This window comes from Entelurus aequoreus, linkage group LG10, assembly GCF_033978785.1.
Source record: "Entelurus aequoreus isolate RoL-2023_Sb linkage group LG10, RoL_Eaeq_v1.1, whole genome shotgun sequence".
NCBI lineage: Eukaryota > Metazoa > Chordata > Actinopteri > Syngnathiformes > Syngnathidae > Entelurus > Entelurus aequoreus.
The window spans coordinates 56,657,558-56,678,577 of NC_084740.1; the positions used below are offsets into that span (position 1 = coordinate 56,657,558).

At 41.1% G+C, this 21,020-nt stretch overlaps 2 protein-coding genes across 3 annotated transcripts in view; one reads left to right on the top strand and one right to left on the bottom strand.

The window, feature by feature from the left end:
* Positions 1-4,014, bottom strand: part of si:dkey-82f1.1 (DENN domain-containing protein 2A) — an 81,694-nt gene extending 77,680 nt beyond the window's left edge. The window contains exon 1 of one of the 2 annotated variants that reach the window (XR_009827537.1): positions 344-4,014. The gene's annotated coding sequence lies outside the window, so the exon portion shown is untranslated. The remainder of the gene's footprint in view (positions 1-343) is intronic. The other variant, XM_062061254.1, reaches the window with a different exon arrangement.
* A 1,783-nt stretch (positions 4,015-5,797) lies between these two features.
* Positions 5,798-20,606, top strand: adck2 (aarF domain containing kinase 2). The gene is made up of 8 exons (XM_062061259.1): positions 5,798-7,050; positions 7,111-7,257; positions 8,666-8,794; positions 8,857-8,952; positions 14,475-14,729; positions 14,789-14,917; positions 19,104-19,157; positions 19,980-20,606. The coding sequence occupies exons 1-8, from the start codon at positions 6,142-6,144 to the stop codon at positions 20,112-20,114; spliced, it is 1,854 nt and encodes a 617-aa protein (XP_061917243.1). The 5' UTR covers positions 5,798-6,141; the 3' UTR covers positions 20,115-20,606.
* Positions 20,607-21,020: the final 414 nt, after the last annotated feature.

Here is a 21,020-nt window from a genome sequence, read left to right on the forward strand (position 1 = left end):
TTTGTATTGACTTACCTTTGGGAGGAAGTGTGTAACCTTCCATACCGGCTAATTATTTGTTTTATTACCTTTGAGAGGAAATTTGTAACCTTCCATAATGGCTAATTATTTGTATTAACTTACCTTTGAGAGGAAATATGCAACCTTCCATAATGGCTAATTATTTGTATTAATTTACCTTTGAGAGGAAGTGTGTAACCTTCCATAACGGCTAATTATTTGTATTAACTTACCTTTGAGAGGAAGTGTGTAACCTTCCATAACGGCTAATTATTTGTATTAACTTACCTTTGAGAGGAAGTGTGTAACCTTCCATAACGGCTAATTATTTGTATTAACTTACCTTTGAGAGGAAGTTTGTAAACTTCCATAACAGCGCATGCGTCGTCTTCTTCTTCTTCTTCTTCTTCATGTGGCTTTCCGGCAGACTAGACGCCCATCGGCGTATTGCTGCCTCCCACAGTTCAGTTCAGGTATTACCACAGCTTATGCAGTTACACTTTCTGGTGCAGGCCAGTATTCCACAGGTAGTCCATGACTGCTTTCATCACTGCACTTTGATGTTCCTCAGGGTTCAGAATAATCCTCAGTGAGATGCAGGGCAACCCTGCATCTAGTAATGCAGCAAAAAGCTCTCTCCTCTCTGTTGTGTATATAGGACACTCCATAAAAACATGCTGCACAGTTTCTTCTGTCCCACATTCACACAGTCCATTTTCATGTTTCCCAATACGGGCCAGTCCCCCTGCAAGGCCACAGTGTCCAAATCTCAGCCGTGTCATAATGACTTGCTCCCTTCTGTTTCCCAGGGTGATGCTTCCTCCCCTAACACTATTTTGAATATTAAAATAAAACCTTCCTCTTGTTTCCCCCTCCCATTCTCTTTGCCACCTGATATTTAACTCCTCCTTTATTATGGAGCGGTACTCTGAAATACCCAGGGCGACGCCCACATCCACCTCCTCCCTGCTCAGGGCCTCTTTGGCAGCACCATCAGCAGCCTCGTTGCCCTCAACCCCCACATGAGCTGGAACCCACATGAAACCCACTCTACTTCCAGCTTGGTTTACTCTGTAGAGTGCGGTCAGCAGCTCACAGACCAGATCTGGTCTGACCTGTGACCTCCCCCCCAGCAGAGCCATCAGCGCAGCCGCCGAGTCCGAGCAGATAACTGCCTGCTGCGGTCTCACCTCCTCAACCCAATTTACTGCCCATATCAACGCCACCATTTCTGCCGTAAAGACTGAAACCCCATTTGGCAGCCGTCTGCTCTGGGTGATCTGCAGGCAGGGAATGTGAACTGCAAACCCCACCCTTTTACTATTTGGGTCCATGGAGCCATCTGTATAGATCTGCACATGGTCTGCCCATTCCTGCTGCATCCTCTCCCTCACCAACTCATCTGGGTCTCCACTACCCTTCTCCCTCTTCCTCTCTGCTATCGTGAAGTCAACCTCCACACTTGGTAGCAGCCATGGTGGAACAGAAGGCCAGACCACAGCCGTACCCCTGCGCACCCCACTCAAGCCGAGCTCTTCTTCCTCTGCTCTGATTTTATGGACAAAACTCCTGCTTTCCCCACCTCCCAGTTCCCAGCACTCCTCCAGCAGCTGCTTGCCTGGATGGACTTGGTCATGCCCATATAGTTTAGCTATGTGGTGTAAGGCCAGCTTCCTTCTCCTTAAACTTAGGGGTATCTCTCCCATCTCCACCAGCAAAGCTGGGATTGGAGTTGTGCAAAAAGCCCCACTACATACTCTTAACGCTTTTGCCTGCACCCTATCCAGTGCTGCTAGGTTTGTTTTGGCTGCAGCCCCATATGCCAGGCACCCATAATCAAAAGCTGAGCGAATCATGGCTCTGTAAATCATTATTTGTGTGTCTCTGTTTGCTCCCCACGTACTCCCAGCAAGGCATCTCATCACATTTATCACCTTTTCACATTTCCTCACTATTTTTTCTATATGTTTTTTCCACGTTAACCTCTCTTCAAAAATAACTCCTAGGAATTTAAACTCTTTGACTCGCTCTAAGGGCTTGCCATAGATATTCAGCCCCAGGTTTTCAGTCTTCCTTTTGTTTGTAAAAATAACAAATTTTGACTTTTCCACAGATATTTTGAACCCCCACTTCTCAGCCCAGGCCACTACTCTATCCAGTGCCCCTTGTATCTTCCCTGTTATAAACTTAATATTCCGCCCTCTTTTCCAAATTGCGCCATCATCAGCGAACAATGATAGCCCAAAGCCTGCCCCCACCTCCTGGAACATGTCATTAATCATCAAGTTAAATAGTACTGGGCTTATAACACTCCCTTGAGGAGTACCATTATCTATCCCCACTGTTTCAGAATATGCCCCCCCGACTCTGACCTGTATGGTCCTGTTTTGCAGAAACGCCCTGATCCAGTTCAGCATCCGCCCTCGTATTCCAGCATTAAACAGCTTCACCCCCAACCCCTCTTTCCACAACATGTCATATGCCTTTTCAATGTCGAGAAAAACTGCGACCACTGATTCTTTGTTGGCCTTAGCTTTCCTTATGTCTAGGTCAAGCGCAAGCACAGAGTCCATCGTTCCCCTCCCTAATCTAAAGCCACTCTGGATTGGTGCAAGCCATCCTTGCTTCTCTAATTTATATGTAAGCCGATCTGTCACTATTCGCTCCATAATTTTACACAACACAGCCGTGAGTGCAATTGGCCTATAGGAGCCTGGCTTTGCAGCTTCCTTTCCTGGCTTTAGAATAGGGATGACAACTGCATGCCTCCATGCCACAGGGATGACACCTTCATCCCATACTGTATTGATGAGTGCTAGTATCTCATACAGCACCATGTCATCCAACTGCTTAAAGATTTCATATCCTAGTCCATCTTTCCCTGGAGCTGTTTTACGCCCTCTTTGGATTGCTCTCCGTAATTCCTTCAGAGAAAAGTTTAAATTACTGGGGTCAGAATTATCCTGATTCACCTCAAGTTTGTACATTTGGTTTCTTATTACCTCATTTCGTTTTACAATACCCTCCTCTCCAATGTTTACCCCACTATGTACTTCTTGGAATTTTTTCACACACATGCTGGCTTTTTGACTGTCATTTGTAGCAACCACCCCCCCTTCTTCTAGGACTGGGATGCTTCTCCCCTTAACAATCCCTGACATTCGCCGGATCACTGCCCACACCTCCCCTACTGTTGTGTCCTCCCCCAGCCTTCCGCAGTAATTCCTCCAACACTCTCTTTTGGCCGTTTTAATAACCCTCCTGGCCTTGGCTCTTAACCGCTTGTATTCTATAGCATTTTCCTGCACTGGGTACCTCCTTAGCACACTATAGGCTTTATTTCTTTCCCTCACTGCCTCATCGCACATTTTATTCCACCATGGCACAACCTTACGTTTTACAGCTTTTTTCCTTGGGATGCAGCGGTTCATGTTATCACTTAACATACTGCACAGAGTATCATTCCACTCGTCAACTGTTCCGTCCTCTATCACACTGTCTATTCCCTCTATGCACCCCTCAACAAATTCAGCCCATTTTGCTTTATTATAGTTTAGTGGCCTCGGCCTAGTGTCTTCCTCCACTAGCAAGGGCTGGCCAAATCCCACCACTATTGGGAAATGGTCACTTCCCATAGGGGTTTCTTCCATGGTTTCCCACTTCCCTTTCCAAGCCAATTCTGGGGAAGCTATAGTTAAATCAATGCATGATACCCTCCCTGTTCTGATGTCAAACCTGGTTGGCCTCCCATCATTTAAACACACCAAACCATGCTTGTCCATCAGTTCCTCTATCACTTCCCCATTCCTATCCCTGTCTCTGCTTCCCCAGAGTGGATTGTGTGAATTAAAATCTCCCGCCCATATCACTGGAGTTCCCACCTCCTCTGCTACTTTATCCAATTCATCTATTCTAAGTGGCAGGCATGGGTTATAGAAGTTAACAATATTCATCCTCCCTTGCTCCCCCCACACCCTCACTGCCAAACACTCCAGTGTGGTTGTTAACGCCACCTGCTGGTATTGCACCCCTGCCCTAACAAATATTGCACATCCCCCCCCTGTCCCTTCTTTACGATCCTTCCGCAAACACTCATAGCCTGGTACAACAAAATCTAGGCACGGCTTTAGCCATGTTTCTTGTACACAGATCAAATCAGGCTTATCCTCACCAGTATGCACATTCTTTTTTAGCTCTTGACCATTGGCAACTAAACTCCTTGCATTCCACTGCAGGATACTGAACATGAAAATGCTCTTACTGATCATGTTCATCCCATGTTGCATCCATCTCATTTCCCTCTGTCTCACTCTGCTGTGGCTTAGGAGCCTTTACTTGACTATCTTTCATGTACCTATGTAGTTCTGTGGGGTCATACGCTCCCAGTCCCAAAAACCTTCCCGCCGCCTCAACCACTGCCCTCATGATGTCTGACCTGCTAAGGTCCTTGCCCTGCTTAGGAGGCCTAGTGGCGTACACCACGTCAACCATAAATGCCAATAGACTCTCTTTTTTCACCACAATTGAATCATCTGGTACGGAGGGGGTGTGGCAACTGGTGGAAGGGCCAGGGCTCTGGGAGCATGAACCCACAAACACAGACACATTTTCACTTTTTCCCTCTACCTTCTTAAGTGCCTCTGCATAAGAAATCTTATGCTGCTCTTTAACATCTTGGACACGCTTTGCCTTCTCAAAGTGTAGGCATCCCCGAAAGGACGCCATGTGCGTGCCCCCACAATTGCAGCATTTAGTGTCAGTAACATCGCATTCTAATAGATCATGTTCCCCCCCGCATTTTGTGCACCTTTGACTGCCGCGGCATGAGGCGGCTACATGGCCAAATCTTTGACACTTAAAGCATCTAAGCGGGGGCCGCTCATACTTTTTCACTTGAAAAGACACACATCCAATGAAAACTCTGGGTGGCAGACTATCGCCATCAAACGTTAGTAACACAGGAGCATTTGGGTTCCCGTCACTCCGTGCTTTAAATCTCTTTACTTCCTTCACATTTCCTCCCTTGATTTGCTCCTTTATTTCATTCTCAGTTATATCAGCACTAACACCATATATAACTCCCTTGATTCCCTCAATTCTGTTTGAGACGTACAATTCAATGCTCTGCCCAGCTATTTTCTTAACCGCAGCTGCTTTCTTCTGCGTTTCGGCACTCTTGCACAACACCATAAGCATTCCGTTTGCTAAGATTCTTGCTTCAACATCGCCTACTGACTTCAGCGACTCCGCAATCTTCAGAGGATTGACTGATCTGAACCCTCCCACTCCTTTCGGATCCTTCACTTTAAACACTACTTTAAACTCGGTGCTGTCAGTTTTCCTCATTTTCCCTCCCGACTGTTCTCCTTCTGCTGTAGCACCTCGTTTAGTCCCAGTTTTAAGCCCCCCTTCCCCTCCCCTGGCCGTAGCCATGTACAACGTCCCCCTACTTGTCCTCCTCCAACAATGCAGCCTTCAGCAATAATCAAAGAAAGATAAACCGTGTTAATAACGGCAAAGGCACAGTCAGTGAAAGAATTCAACTTGCGTCCGCTCTCTGACAGTCCTGTCAAACCGGCGTCCGACGTCACCGCATGCGTCGTCACCTCGCGCTCTAAGACTTAAGGGAGCAACAACAACAGAATTGTCTGGTTTTTTTTACTTTAAAGGTGAGTGTAAAGTGTGGATATAAATCCTCAGATGTGGACGTAACATCAGCAAACTTGAAAGCAGTTGGCGAAATCAAGTCACGTGTTAAGAAAATGAATGTTTTAAATTTAATGAATGTGTTTTGGAGGCCATGTTGCTTTAACAAAAACCACGTGATCGTTGTGGCGTGACGTCATACACCCGGAAGTAAAGCCGCATCCAGCGGTGTTGTGGAGAATAAAGAATACAAAGCAGGAATATAAAAGCTTCGTGGAAGAAGAAGTAAATTTTCACCCGACAGGGAATTTCGAAGGCAGATATGCTATTTTTTTCCCATTTGTAGTTTTTCTTGTAGGTCGACAGTGAAGTAATGTATAGCATATTGCACTGTAGCATGTAGCTTAGCTACAAGACAAATAAGATTGACGTGTTTAAAGTTAAAGTAGCAATGATTGTCACACACACATTATTCATAGATTAGAGGCACATGTTATGATGGCAGTGGCAGTGTTTGGAGCGAGACAAGTTCTTCTAAACCTGAGGTCCACCTTCCAAAGAGCAGACATTTTCAGCAGAAGCAGACTAGTTAGTTGTTACCTGGTGAAGAGAAGCAGACTAGTTAGTTGTTACCTGGTGAAGAGAAGCAGACTAGTTAGTTGCTGCCTTGTGAAGCGAAGGCAGCTGTTCATAAACATCCCCAAGGTTGCATTGTTGTGTTGGGGAACATCATCCTTGGTAGCAAAATGCCAAGCAGCCTCTCTGCCGCCAGCAACCATCAAGAAGAATTCCCTCATCAAAGTCCAAGTGCACAAACTGGTCTTCCTCCTCCACCTCGGACTGCGTGCGTTAGTCCTGCTCCTCAAATTTGGACCCATTCTCCTCCTCTCCCCCTTAGTTCTGCTCTCCACTGGCTGGGCTTCCCTGTGGCTGGACGCCCTGCTGTGGGTGACGGAGAGCTCCGGTGCGACCTTCATCAAGCTGGGCCAGTGGGCCAGCACCAGGCGGGACATTTTCTCGGAGGAGTTCTGCGACCGCTTCTCCAGGCTCCACGTGAAGGTGCGCCCCCATCCCTGGGCTCACACCAAGCAGTGCCTCAGGAGGGCCTTTGGGGAGCAATGGAGGAAGGTACTCACCTTCCAGAGCAAAGAGCCAGTGGGTTCAGGCTGCGTGGCTCAGGTGTACCAAGGCTGGGCCAAGAAGGACCAGGTGGAAGACCCGGCCTTCAAGACGCTGGTGGAGGAGTTGGATAAAGAGGACCTTCTGGAAGCGTGGGAGATTCCTGGTTTGGGAGGAGTGGTGAGCTCTCTGTGGAATCTCTGGAAGGGGAACAAGGAGGTGGATCAGGGGCCGCATGAGCAGAACATCTCCCAGAAAGATCACATGATACCTGTCGCAATCAAGGTGAGTTCAGCAAACACTAACTCAAAGTTATTTGCCCTAATGTATCTTGTTGTTGCCAAGGTGGTCCACCCAGGCATCAAAAGGCAGGTGGAGATGGACCTGCTGCTGATGAAGGCCGCTAGTTGGCTCCTGCACTGCCTGCCTGGACTCAAGTGGCTCAGCTTGTGCGAGATAGTCCAGGAGTTTGAGACGCTCATGACCAAACAGGTAGGCCAAACCTCACAAATGGTGCATGTGTCAGTGTTTCTCACGGGACTGCAATCTATTTGTGGCATTTAAATCGCTGACGCAGGTGAGTAAAAACTTTCAAATAAGACGTTCTTACTCGCTTCTTTTTGCAGTTGATTTCATGTCATGTGGTTGCTTTTAGACAAGGTACAACAGCATTTACTGCGTGAGAGGGGCGATACTTGCTTTTATATCACAGTCTCCACTAGACTAGCCGCTTTTCTGACTGGCTATGGCTACTCACTAAATATGATAGTAGGCAACACGAATGAGCCCTCATACTCCATCTTCTTATTCTCTGGCAGACAAAGTGTGTTAGAATCCAATAGACTTTGTGTAGCCCACAATGTGGTTGCAGTGCAGATACAAAGAAGGAAACATCAAATACATTAAAGGAGCGCAGGGTTGATGCAATCAGCTGTCACTTCAGCGGCGCAATTTCTACACACAGCTACAAAACAACCAGCAATAATGACAACATTAAATACAGTAGTGTAGTAGACCTAAGTATTCATTAAGTACCACCATAATGACAACATTAAATACAGTAGTGTAGTAGACCTAAGTATTCATTAAGTACCACCATAATTACCACATTAAATACAGTAGTGTAGTAGACCTAAGTATTCATTAAGTACCACCATAATGACAACATTAAATACAGTAGTGTAGTAGACCTAAGTATTCATTAAGTACCACCATAATGACAACATTAAAAACAGTAGTGTAGTAGACCTAAGTATTCATTAAGTACCACCATAATGACCAACATTAAAATACAGTAATGTAGTAGGCCTAAATATTCATTAAAAACAAGGCAGAGTTTTTATATAACCAGTATATTTAATATTTTTGGCCACTGTAACACACACACAGTTTGAACAGTAACACTGTGTTTGAATATTTAAGTGATTCTTTGGCTTACCGCAGTTTGAGAACCACTGCTTTAACGTATAGGAAACACAGAGTATGTGAGGAACTTGGAACTTTCAAGGTGATTAGTTCTAATTAAAAAGAACAAATAGGAAATGATTTGAATGGAAATAATCTGTTCCAAGGTCAAACTATAGCCATGATAAAAACCCCTTTGATGAGGTGTGGTGGATGCAAGGAAGTGGTAGGCGGTGTACCGACTTCACATCGCAATGTAAAAAGCTGTATGACAAAAGAAAAAAGACTTTAATTGACGCATCACACTGTGGCACAGGGATGTGAGGAGTGTCACTCCAGCCATATTGTACTGAGCAGCCATGACAGAAACAAGATTATCATGCCATTTTTCCTCTACTGGTGTACCGTTGTGTGGTGATGTCATTGGACAAGAAAATAAGGCAAAGCAAAGAAAGACTAATTGTCAGGTGAAGTAAAGCAGCTCATTGTGTCCCAGATGGACCTTCGCTTCGAGGCCAAGAACATGGAGCACTTCCGGCAGAACTTCCAGCAGGTGGACTACGTCAAGTTTCCCACCCCACTACGGCCTTTTGTCACCAGGACTATTTTGGTTGAAACCTTTGAGGTGAGTGATGAAGCGTGGGAAGAGAAAATGTCAAGGTGACACACCACATTATTCTTTGGTAGGAGAGCGAGCCCATCTCCAACTTCCTGAAAGAGCAGATTCCTCAGGAGGTGAAGCAAAGGATCGCCAGGATGGGTGTGGACACGCTGCTGAAAATGGTGACAAGAAACTTCTCTTTTTACCATTAGTTTGGCAGTAACCTTGTTTTTAAAAGTTAATAACAGTGAAGTATGACATGTTGTTGTTGTAATTAACAGCTCAACTTCTTAGCTGCTCATTTCCCACATGTTAGAAATACAAAATATTTATTTCATTCATTTATTTTAAACAACTTAGTCTCCATTTACACAACTCTCACAAAATAGCATCTCCAATACCATATTGTCATCTGAAAAAACAATAGTAATATTAAAATAAAATGAATTTAGAAAAAAGACTGAAAAGGAGCAGGAAGAAGAAATTGCTTCAATAATCACTCAGATATAATAATCATATTCTTTATCAACAATACAACATATAATGAAATTAGCACAATCCACAAGATATTTATATCCTAAAATGTCTTCATAAGATATTCATTTGTCAAATAATTTATTTAAAAATAAAAAGTTTTCTCTAAACTTAGTTCCATTTATCACAGCTGCTGTTTGATGAAGATTACTTTACAGCGTTCTTTTAAAAGACACAATTAATGTTTACATTCACCTTTTCTGTGAGGAAAAACACTGTTTAGTGTACAATTACATACATATCTTGTATAATTACTTCCAGGAATACTCACACAACATAATAATAACAATAGCACAAGGTACAACATGAGAATAACAATAGCACAAAGTACAACATAAGAATAACAATAGCACAAGGTACAACATAAGAATAACAATAGCACAAAGTACAACATAATAATAACAATAGCACAAGGTACAACATAAGAAAAACAATAGCACAAGGTACAACATAAGAATAACAATAGCACAAGGTACAACATAAGACTAACAATAGCACAAGGTACAACATAATAATAACAATAGCACAAAGTACATCATAATAATAACAATAGCACAAAGTACATCATAATAATAACAATAGCACAAAGTACATCATAATAACAATAGCACAAAGTACAATATAATAATAACAATAGCACAAAGTACAACATAATAATAACAATAGCACAAGGTACAACATAAGAATAACAATAGCACAAGGTACAACATAATAATAACAATAGCACAAGGTACAATATAATAACAATAGCACAAGGTACAACATAAGAATAACAATAGCACAAGGTACAACATAATAATAACAATAGCACAAAGTACAACATAATAATAACAATAGCACAAAGTACAACATGATAATAACAATAGCACAAAGTACAACATAATAATAACAATAGCACAAAGTACAACATAATAATAACAATAGCACAAAGTACAACATAATAACAATAGCACAAAGTACAATATAATAATTACAATAGCACAAAGTACAACATAATAATAACAATAGCACAAAGTACAACATAATAATAACAATAGCACAAAGTAAAACATAATAATAACAATAGCACAAAGTACAACATAATAATAACAACAGCACAAAGTACAACATAATAATAACAATAGCACAAAGTACAACATAATAATAACAATAGCACAAAGAACAACATAATAATAACAATAGCACAAATTACAACATAATAATAACAATAGCACAAAGTACAACATAATAATAACAATAGCACAAAGTACAACATAATAATAACAATAGCACAAAGAACAACATAATAATAACAATAGCACAAAGTAAAACATAATAATAACAATAGCACAAAGTACAACATAATAATAACAATAGCACAAAGTACAACATAATAATAACAATAGCACAAAGTACAACATAATAATAACAATAGCACAAAGAACAACATAATAATAACAATAGCACAAAGAACAACATAATAATAACAATAGCACAAAGTACAACATAATAATAACAATAGCACAAAGTACAACATAATAATAACAATAGCACAAAGTACAACATAATAATAACAATAGCACAAAGAACAACATAATAATAACAATAGCACAAAGAACAACATAATAATAACAATAGCACAAAGTACAACATAATAATAACAATAGCACAAAGTACAACATAATAATTGTGAAACTTATTTACTCCCACTCCTCATTCATAAATGTACTAAGCTTTCTTGTCAGGGGTTATAAACCTTTTTGATCTCAGGGTCCAAGCTTTCGCGGGTCCCACTCAAATATTAACACTGAATTTGTAATCTTACTTTTGGTTTGAATCGTATTCAATTATTATATTTAACCTACTTATAAAAGGACAAACCTTGTCAAATGACATAAAACCATGTGTTCATCATTATTATCAAGGCTTAGGTCAGGCTGATTCCAAAAATAAATACTACCGTTATTTTCGGCCTATAAGGCGCACACACTTAAGAGCCTTTCATTTTCTCAAAAATGGACAGTGCGCCTTATAACCCGGTGCACCTAATGTACGGAATAATTGTGATTACCGACCTCGCAGCTATTTTATTTGGTACATGGTGTAATGATAAGTGATCACACATAAGAGATATGTGTGGACAGCAATATGACGCCAGTAACCACCAAAACTTTAAATGTTCCATTGAAAATATAGAACATTACACACGGTGCTCAAAAATCTGTCAAAATGTTTTAAATACGACTTTGGTAAGCTGTGAAGCCACACCGCTTGATGGATTGTTAGAGCATTACGGCTACCATAGTCAGACGTACTGTGCTTCAACATACAGTATTATGGCGTGTGTACAAAGACCGCAAAATGGCACCTATTAGTAGACATATTATCTGGTGTTTTGTTTCTCAATATTATGCAAAATCAACTTTTCTTACCTTCTGGCACCTGCTGATTTGCATTTGTGATCTGCATAAGTCCTTGGTAGTCCATCTTCCTTTTTCTTCTTTTTCTCCATCTTCTTGTTATGTGACATTCATCCTCTGCTGTTGCTATTTCTAATATAAAGAAGTGTAAAGTTCTTACTTATATCTGTCAGTAAACTCACCATGAAAGCACTAAAACATACCGGTGTAGTGAGTTGACATTATTCACCCAAGGAACTTTAGTTATTGGAGAGTTTCGGTCACGGGACACATTCCGGGCGTTGTTGTTGCACTAGTGATGAGGAGATGCTGCTCCGTTATTGATTGAAGTAAAGTGTGAATGTCTACACCGCTACAACAAAGAAGACGGGGAGAAGACGCTGTCCAAGTGGAGGCACGTAAATAAGACGCATCCTGAAGCGACTGTCATAAAGTGAGTTGAAGATGATGTGTAGAACATCATCTATGCAACTTTTTGAGGAAAGAACCAGCATTACATGTTATGTAGACCACAAGGAAGTCTTTTAAAAATCATAATATGACTCCTTTAATGCGCCTTTTGTATGAGCATAGAGCAGTGTGCCCTATAGAGCAGTGGTCCGCGGACCGATTGGTACCGGGCCGCGCAAGAAATTTAATTTAAAAAAAAAAAAAAAAAAAAATTTTTTTTTTTTTTTTTTAATTAAATCAACATAAAAAACACAATATATACATTATATATCAATATAGATCAATACAGTCTGCAGGGATACAGTCCGTAAGCATACATGATTGTATTTCTTTATGAAAAAAAAAACCAAAAAAAAAACCCCCCCCCCCCGCCCCCCGGTCCGTGGGACAAATTTTCAAGCGTTGACCGGTCCCCAGCTACAAAAAGGTTGGGGACCACTGCTATAGAGCAGTGCGCCCTGTGGTCCGAAAAAATACAAATTACTGCAAAAGAAGGGACTTATAAAAACCGATGAAAAATAAATATACATACAATTAGGCAGTGCTGAAATAATTAGATTCTAACTATCCATCCATTTTCTACCGCTTGTCCCTTTCGGGGTCGTGGGGGGTGCTGGAGCCTATCCCAGCTGCATTGTGGCATTAGGCGGGGTACACCCTGGACAAGGTAGGCGGGGTACACCCTGGACAAGTGGTCCCCTCATCACAGGGCCAACACACACTCAGTCATACACTATAGGGACCATTTAGCTAAATCAATAATCAATAATAATCATTTATTTTTTTCTTAAATAAGCTGTCAATAAAATTCAAGTGCAAATGAAAACACAGCTTCACCAGTCCAGTCGTCATTTTTGCACTTAAGAAACTTCCCAATGACTTCAGCTCCAGACTTCTTCTTTTTGTTTGATATTGTCTTTACTGCCCCAAGTGGTGGAAAAGTGAAGTACAACTGCCAGATGATCATTTAGGGGGTTAAGAAGCACTGCTTCATGCAATGATGAACTTACCGCTGTTATATTTTGACTAGTCTTTATCTGACGCAGGGGTCACCAACGCGGTGCCCGCGGGCACCAGGTAGCCCGTAAGGACCAGATGAGTAGCCCGCTGGCCTGTTCTAAAAATAGCTCAAATAGCAGCACTTACCAGTGAGCTGCCTCTATTTTTTAAATTGTATTTATTTACTAGCAAGCTGGTCTCGCTTTGCCCGACATTTTTAATTCTAAGAGACACAAAACTCAAATAGAATTTGAAAATCCAAGAAAATATTTTAAAGACTTGGTCTTCACTTGTTTAAATAAATTCATTAATTGTTTTACTTTGCTTCTTATAACTTTCAGAAAGACAATTTTAGAGAAAAAATACAACCTTAAAAATGATTTTAGGATTTTTAAACACATATACCTTTTTACCTTTTAAATTCCTTCCTCTTCTTTCCTGACAATTTAAATCAATGTTCAAGTAATTTTTTTTTTTATTGTAAAGAATAATAAATACATTTTAATTTGATTCTTCATTTTAGCTTCTGTTTTTTCGACGAAGAATATTTTTGAAATATTTCTTCAAACTTATTATGATTAAAATTCAAAAATATTATTCTGGCAAATCTAGAAAATCTGTAGAATCAAATTTAAATCTTATTTCAAAGTCTTTTGAATTTTAAAAAAAATTTTTGTTCTGGAAAATCTAGAAGAAATAATGATTTGTCTTTGTTAGAAATATAGCTTGGTCCAATTTGTTATATATTCTAACAAAGTGCAGATTGGATTTTAACCTATTTAAAACATGTCATCAAAATTCTAAAATTAATCTTAATCAGGAAAAATTACTAATGATGTTCCATAAAAATTGTTTTAATTTTTTCAAAAAGATTCGAATTAGCTGGTTTTTCTCTTCTTTTTTTCGGTTGAATTTTGAATTTTAAAGAGTCGAAATTGAAGATAAACTATGTTTCAAAATTGAATTGTCATTTTTTTCGTGTTTTCTCCTCTTTTAAACCGTTCAATTATGTGTAAATATCATTAATTATTAATAATAACATAGAGTTAAAGGTAAATTGAGCAAATTGGCTATTTCTGGCAATTTATTTAAGTGTGTATTAAACTGGTAGCCCTTCGCATTAATCAGTACCCAAGAAGTAGCTCTTGGTTTCAAAAAGGTTGGTGACCCCTGATCTGACGTATAAATTTCTTCATGTAGTTTGGTAACCAGTCCACAAGATGGCAGTAGCCACCAGCTTACTGCTACAGGTGTCTACAATACATCCATGCTTTCTCTTGTACTCCAAATCATTATTAAAGTTGTGTCTATTTCTCTTCCAGATCTTCGTGGACAACTTTGTCCACGGCGACCTCCACCCAGGGAACATCCTGGTGCAAAGCAGCAGCCCACCTGCCGGCCCCGCAGACGTGGGTCAGACCACCCTCACAGACCTGTGGGACACGGTGGTGGTCAGCTTGCGACCCCGGCCCAGTCCCTTCAAGCTGGTGCTGCTGGACGCCGGCATCGTGGCCCACCTGAACAAGGACGACCTGGCCAACTTCAAGGCCGTCTTCACCGCCGTGGTGCTGCGACAGGTAGACCTCATCCAGACACCCTCAGGCGGCACTGTTCAGAGCAGCTTTTGTCCCGCCAGGGCGACCGTGTGGCGGAGCTCATCCTGCACCACGCCCGCGCCAGCGAGTGCCAGGACGTGCCGCGCTTCAAGAAGGAGATGGCGGAGCTGGTGGATGGCGCCCTCAGCAACACGCTGTCTCTTGGAAAGGTGCCTTGCTCATTTCCCTGACAAGGACGCCATGTCTGTCGGCTAGATGCACTTTTTAAACCATGCTTCCGAGTATTGGTCCCATACCAGCGGAAAAAACAAGTATCGGATGATTAAAGATTAAGATTAAAGTACCAATGATTGTCATATCGATACAAGCAGTCCTGCAGCGTGTTTACTTGTGTGTGATATCATGTGCGACACAAGCAATCCTGCAGCGTGTTTACTGGTGTGTGATATCATGTGCGATACAAGCAATCCTGCAACGTGTTTACTGGTGTGTGATATGTGCGATACAAGCAATCCTGCAGCGTGTTTACACTTGTGTGATATCATGTGCGATACAAGCAATCCTGCAGCGTGTTTACCAGTGTGTGATATCATGTGCTATACAAGCAATCCTGCAGCGTGTTTACTTGTGTGATATCATGTGCGATACAAGCAATCCTGCAGCGTGTTTACTTGTGTGTGATATCATGTGCGATATAAGCAATCCTGCAGCGTGTTTACTTGTGTGATATCATGTGCGATACAAGCAATCCTGCAGCGTGTTTACTTGTGTGTGATATCATGTGCGATACAAGCAATCCTGCAGCGTGTTTACTTGTGTGTGATATCATGTGCGATACACGCAATTCTGCAACGTGTTTACTGGTGTGTGATATGTGCGATACAAGCAATCCTGCAGCGTGTTTACACTTGTGTGATATCATGTGCGATACAAGCAATCCTGCAGCGTGTTTACTTGTGTGTGATATCATGTGCGACACAAGCAATCCTGCAGCGTGTTTACTGGTGTGTGATATCATGTGCGATACAAGCAATCCTGCAACGTGTTTACTGGTGTGTGATATGTGCGATACAAGCAATCATGCAGCGTGTTTATACTTGTGTGATATCATGTGCGATACAAGCAATCCTGCAGCATGTTTACTTGTGTGTGATATCATGTGCTATACAAGCAATCCTGCAGCGTGTTTACTTGTGTGATATCATGTGCGATACAAGCATCCTGCAGCGTGTTTACTTGTGTGTGATATCATGTGCGATATAAGCAATCCTGCAGCGTGTTTACTTGTGTGATATCATGTGCGATACAAACAATCCTGCAGCGTGTTTACTTGTGTGTGATATCATGTGCGATACAAGCAATCCTGCAGCGTGTTTACTGGTGTGTGATATCATGTGCGATACAAGCAATCCTGCAGCGTGTTTACCAGTGTGTGATATCATGTGCTATACAAGCAATCCTGCAGCGTGTTTACTTGTGTGATATCATGTGCGATACAAGCAATCCTGCAGCGTGTTTACTTGTGTGTGATATCATGTGCGATATAAGCAATCCTGCAGCGTGTTTACTTGTGTGATATCATGTGCGATACAAGCAATCCTGCAGCGTGTTTACTTGTGTGTGATATCATGTGCGATACAAGCAATCCTGCAGCGTGTTTACTGGTGTGTGATATCATGTGCGATACAAGCAATCCTGCAGCGTGTTTACTTGTGTGTGATATCATGTGCGACACAAGCAATCCTGCAGCGTGTTTACTTGTGTGTGATATCATGTGCGACACAAGCAATCCTGCAGTGTGTTTACTGGTGTGTGATATCATGTGCGATACAAGCAATCCTGCAGCGTGTTTACACTTGTGTGATATGTGCGATACAAGCAATCCTGCAGCGTGTTTACTTGTGTGTGATATCATGTGCGACACAAGCAATCCTGCAGCGTGTTTACTTGTGTGTGATATCATGTGCGACACAAGCAATCCTGCAGCGTGTTTACTGGTGTGTGATATCATGTGCGATACAAGCAATCCTGCAACGTGTTTACTGGTGTGTGATATGTGCGATACAAGCAATCCTGCAGCGTGTTTACACTTGTGTGATATCATGTGCGATACAAGCAATCCTGCAGCGTGTTTACCAGTGTGTGATATCATGTGCTATACAAGCAATCCTGCAGCGTGTTTACTTGTGTGATATCATGTGCGATACAAGCAATCCTGCAGCGTGTTTACTTGTGTGTGATATCATGTGCGATATAAGCAATCCTGCAGCGTGTTTACTTGTGTGATATCATGTGCGATACAAGCAATCCTGCAGCGTGTTTACTTGTGTGTGATATCATGTGCGATACAAGCAATCCTGCAGCGTGTTTACTTGTGTGTGATATCATGTGCGATACACGCAATTCTGCAACGTGTTTACTGGTGTGTGATATGTGCGATACAAGCAATCCTGCAGCGTGTTTACACTTGTGTGATATCATGTGCGATACAAGCAATCCTGCAGCGTGTTTACTTGTGTGTGATATCATGTGCGACACAAGCAATCCTGCAGCGTGTTTACTGGTGTGTGATATCATGTGCGATACAAGCAATCCTGCAACGTGTTTACTGGTGTGTGATATGTGCGATACAAGCAATCATGCAGCGTGTTTATACTTGTGTGATATCATGTGCGATACAAGCAATCCTGCAGCATGTTTACTTGTGTGTGATATCATGTGCTATACAAGCAATCCTGCAGCGTGTTTACTTGTGTGATATCATGTGCGATACAAGCATCCTGCAGCGTGTTTACTTGTGTGTGATATCATGTGCGATATAAGCAATCCTGCAGCGTGTTTACTTGTGTGATATCATGTGCGATACAAACAATCCTGCAGCGTGTTTACTTGTGTGTGATATCATGTGCGATACAAGCAATCCTGCAGCGTGTTTACTGGTGTGTGATATCATGTGCGATACAAGCAATCCTGCAGCGTGTTTACCAGTGTGTGATATCATGTGCTATACAAGCAATCCTGCAGCGTGTTTACTTGTGTGATATCATGTGCGATACAAGCAATCCTGCAGCGTGTTTACTTGTGTGTGATATCATGTGCGATATAAGCAATCCTGCAGCGTGTTTACTTGTGTGATATCATGTGCGATACAAGCAATCCTGCAGCGTGTTTACTTGTGTGTGATATCATGTGCGATACAAGCAATCCTGCAGCGTGTTTACTGGTGTGTGATATCATGTGCGATACAAGCAATCCTGCAGCGTGTTTACTTGTGTGTGATATCATGTGCGACACAAGCAATCCTGCAGCGTGTTTACTTGTGTGTGATATCATGTGCGACACAAGCAATCCTGCAGTGTGTTTACTGGTGTGTGATATCATGTGCGATACAAGCAATCCTGCAGCGTGTTTACACTTGTGTGATATGTGCGATACAAGCAATCCTGCAGCGTGTTTACTTGTGTGTGATATCATGTGCGATACAAGCAATCCTGCAGCGTGTTTACTTGTGATATCATGTGCGATACAAGCAATCCTGCAGCGTGTTTACTTGTGTGTGATATCATGTGCGATACAAGCAATCCTGCAGCGTGTTTACTTGTGTGATATCATGTGCGATACAAGCAATCCTGCAGCATGTTTACTGGTGTGTGATATCATGTGCGATACAAGCAATCCTGCAGCGTGTTTACTTGTGTGTGATATCATGTGCGACACAAGCAATCCTGCAGCGTGTTTACTTGTGTGTGATATAATGTGCGATATAAGCAATCCTGCAGCGTGTTTACTTGTGTGATATCATTTGCGATACAAGCAATCCTGCAGCGTGTTTACTTGTGTGTGATATCATGTGCGATACAAGCAATACTTGTGCAAAGCTGGACAGTTAACATCTGAATGTCCTCCAATAAATCTTTTCTTCTATTTTAGTCGTTTGCAAAAGGTAAATATGGTAGTCTAGAGGCGACAAAAGGTAAATATGGTAGTCTAGAGGCGACGAGCAGCTGCACAACAGCTAAGCACACAATAGCACATAAGCTACGCGTACGTAATAAATGTCCTTAATTGAACAACAATGAAGTGTGAAACTTTTCTCAAGTATCAGATAATTATAGTTGCATTTAGCTACACATATAAAGCCTATTAAGAAGTATCCAGTAACAAATGTGTCTGCATCATTTCATGAGTGTGGCCAAAGCTAATTAACGCTGTGCTTCAAAAGGCCATGTCATAAACTTAGTGTTCATCACTAATTGTACTTGAAAATAATACTAGTATCAGATCATTATTTGTATTCTGAAGTCTTGACATGTATTTGGTGCTGGCCTAGTTACACAAAGCTTTATTGGTGTGTTGTTGGTAAACAAACAAGTGATCAGATGGTTTGTGTTGCAGATCCAAGTGGCCGACTTGCTGTCCAGAGTCTTCGGTCTCCTCATCAAACACAAGGTAATAAACACCAAACACAAGGTAATAAACACCAAACACAAGGTAATAAACACCAAACAAAAGGTAATAAACATCAAACACAAGGTAATAAACACCAAACACAAGGTAATAAACACCAAACACAAGGTAATAAACACCAAACACGAGGTAATAAACACCAAACACGAGGTAATAAACATCAAACACGAGGTAATAAACACCAAACACGAGGTAATAAACACCAAACACGAGATAATAAACACCAAACACAAGGTAATAAACACCAAACAAGGTAACAAACACCAAACACAAGGTAATAAACACCAAACAAGGTAATAAACACCAAACAAGGTAATAAACACCAAACACAAGGCAATAAACACCAAACACAAGGTAATAAACACCAAACACAAGGTAATAAATATCAAACACAAGGTAATAAACACCAAACACAAGGTAATAAACACCAAACGCAAGGTGATAAACACCAAACACAAGGTGATAAACACCAAACACAAGGTGATAAACACCAAACACAAGGTAATAAACACCAAACACAAGGTAATAAACACCAAACACAAGGTAATAAACACCAAACACAAGGTGATAAATATCAAACACAAGGTAATAAAACACCAAACACAAGGTAATAAACACCAAACACAAGGTAATAAACACCAAACACAAGGTAATACACACCAAACACAAGGTAATACACACCAAACACAAGGTAATAAACATCAAACACAAGGTAATAAACACCAAACACAAGGTAATAAACATCAAACACAAGGTAATAAACACCACTGCCATCTTTCTTCCATAACTTGTCCTCTGGTCCAGGTGAAGCTGGAGAGTAACTTTGCATCCATGGTCCTGGCCATCATGGTGCTGGAAGGTCTGGGCAGGTCCTTGGACCCTAACCTGGACATCCTGGAGATGGCCAAACCGCTACTCATCAACAACTCCAAGCGCTAATCAAGCGTTTCCAAGGTTTGAGGCCTAAAATAGCTCAACCAGTACAAGAAGGACAATCACTTATTTCATTCCTGGTGACTTAACTGCAGAGAGTGCATGGTGTCTGATAGAGCTCAAGGTCTTGTGTTGTAGGATGATTATATTGTGCTACTATTTCACATGTGTCAGAGGTCCCACAATAGTGGAGTTGGCATAGCTCCATCTTTCATTTTAAGATGTGTAGTGAAGCCTTTTTTTTTTTACAAAGATGACTTCATTATGAGTCTATTTTGCATACCTTTTTTTCAACTTTAGCACCCACGAATATAATAGTCTTGTTTTGTAACTTGAAACCATCCCACAATAGTTCATTGCAAGTGTACATCCAGGTTTCATTTTAAGATGTGTGGTGAAGCTTGCTGTCCTTCAAAAGCTGAAATAAGGAGTCCATTTTGTTGAGACTATGCTGCACACAAATATATATATATATATATATATATATATATATATATATATATATATATATATATATATATATATATATATATATATATATATATATATATATATATATATGGTAACACTTTAGTATGGGGAACATATTCACAATTAATTATTTGCTTATTAAAGTAACAAAGACTTAATTTAGAGTTATTTGGACACATATTAGGGTTAGGGTTACTAATAAGCAATAATTCTGAGGTTATTGAGGGAAGACTCTTAGTTAATGTCTTACTGCTTGTATAATAAGGCCATGCCAAATAGGGCATTAATAAGTACTTAATAATGACTAATTAAGAGCCAATATGTTACTAATTTGCATGTTAATAAGCAACTAATTAATGGTGAATGTGTTCCCCATACTGTTGTCTAGAGAAATGGAGGTCCCAGACAACAAGATGTGGATAAGTGTCTGGTCACACCTCT

What these genes read in the sequence shown, in the direction of transcription:
- adck2 (XM_062061259.1), top strand. Translation starts at nt 6,142, where the DNA reads ATGATGGCAGTGGCAGTGTTTGGAGCGAGACAAGTTCTTCTAAACCTG. An exon ending in TGGACACGCTGCTGAAAATG is followed by an intron (nt 8,953 to 14,474) that starts GTGACAAGAAAC and finishes TTTCTCTTCCAG; the next exon opens with ATCTTCGTGGACAACTTTGT. An exon ending in CCGCCGTGGTGCTGCGACAG is followed by an intron (nt 14,730 to 14,788) that starts GTAGACCTCATC and finishes TTGTCCCGCCAG; the next exon opens with GGCGACCGTGTGGCGGAGCT.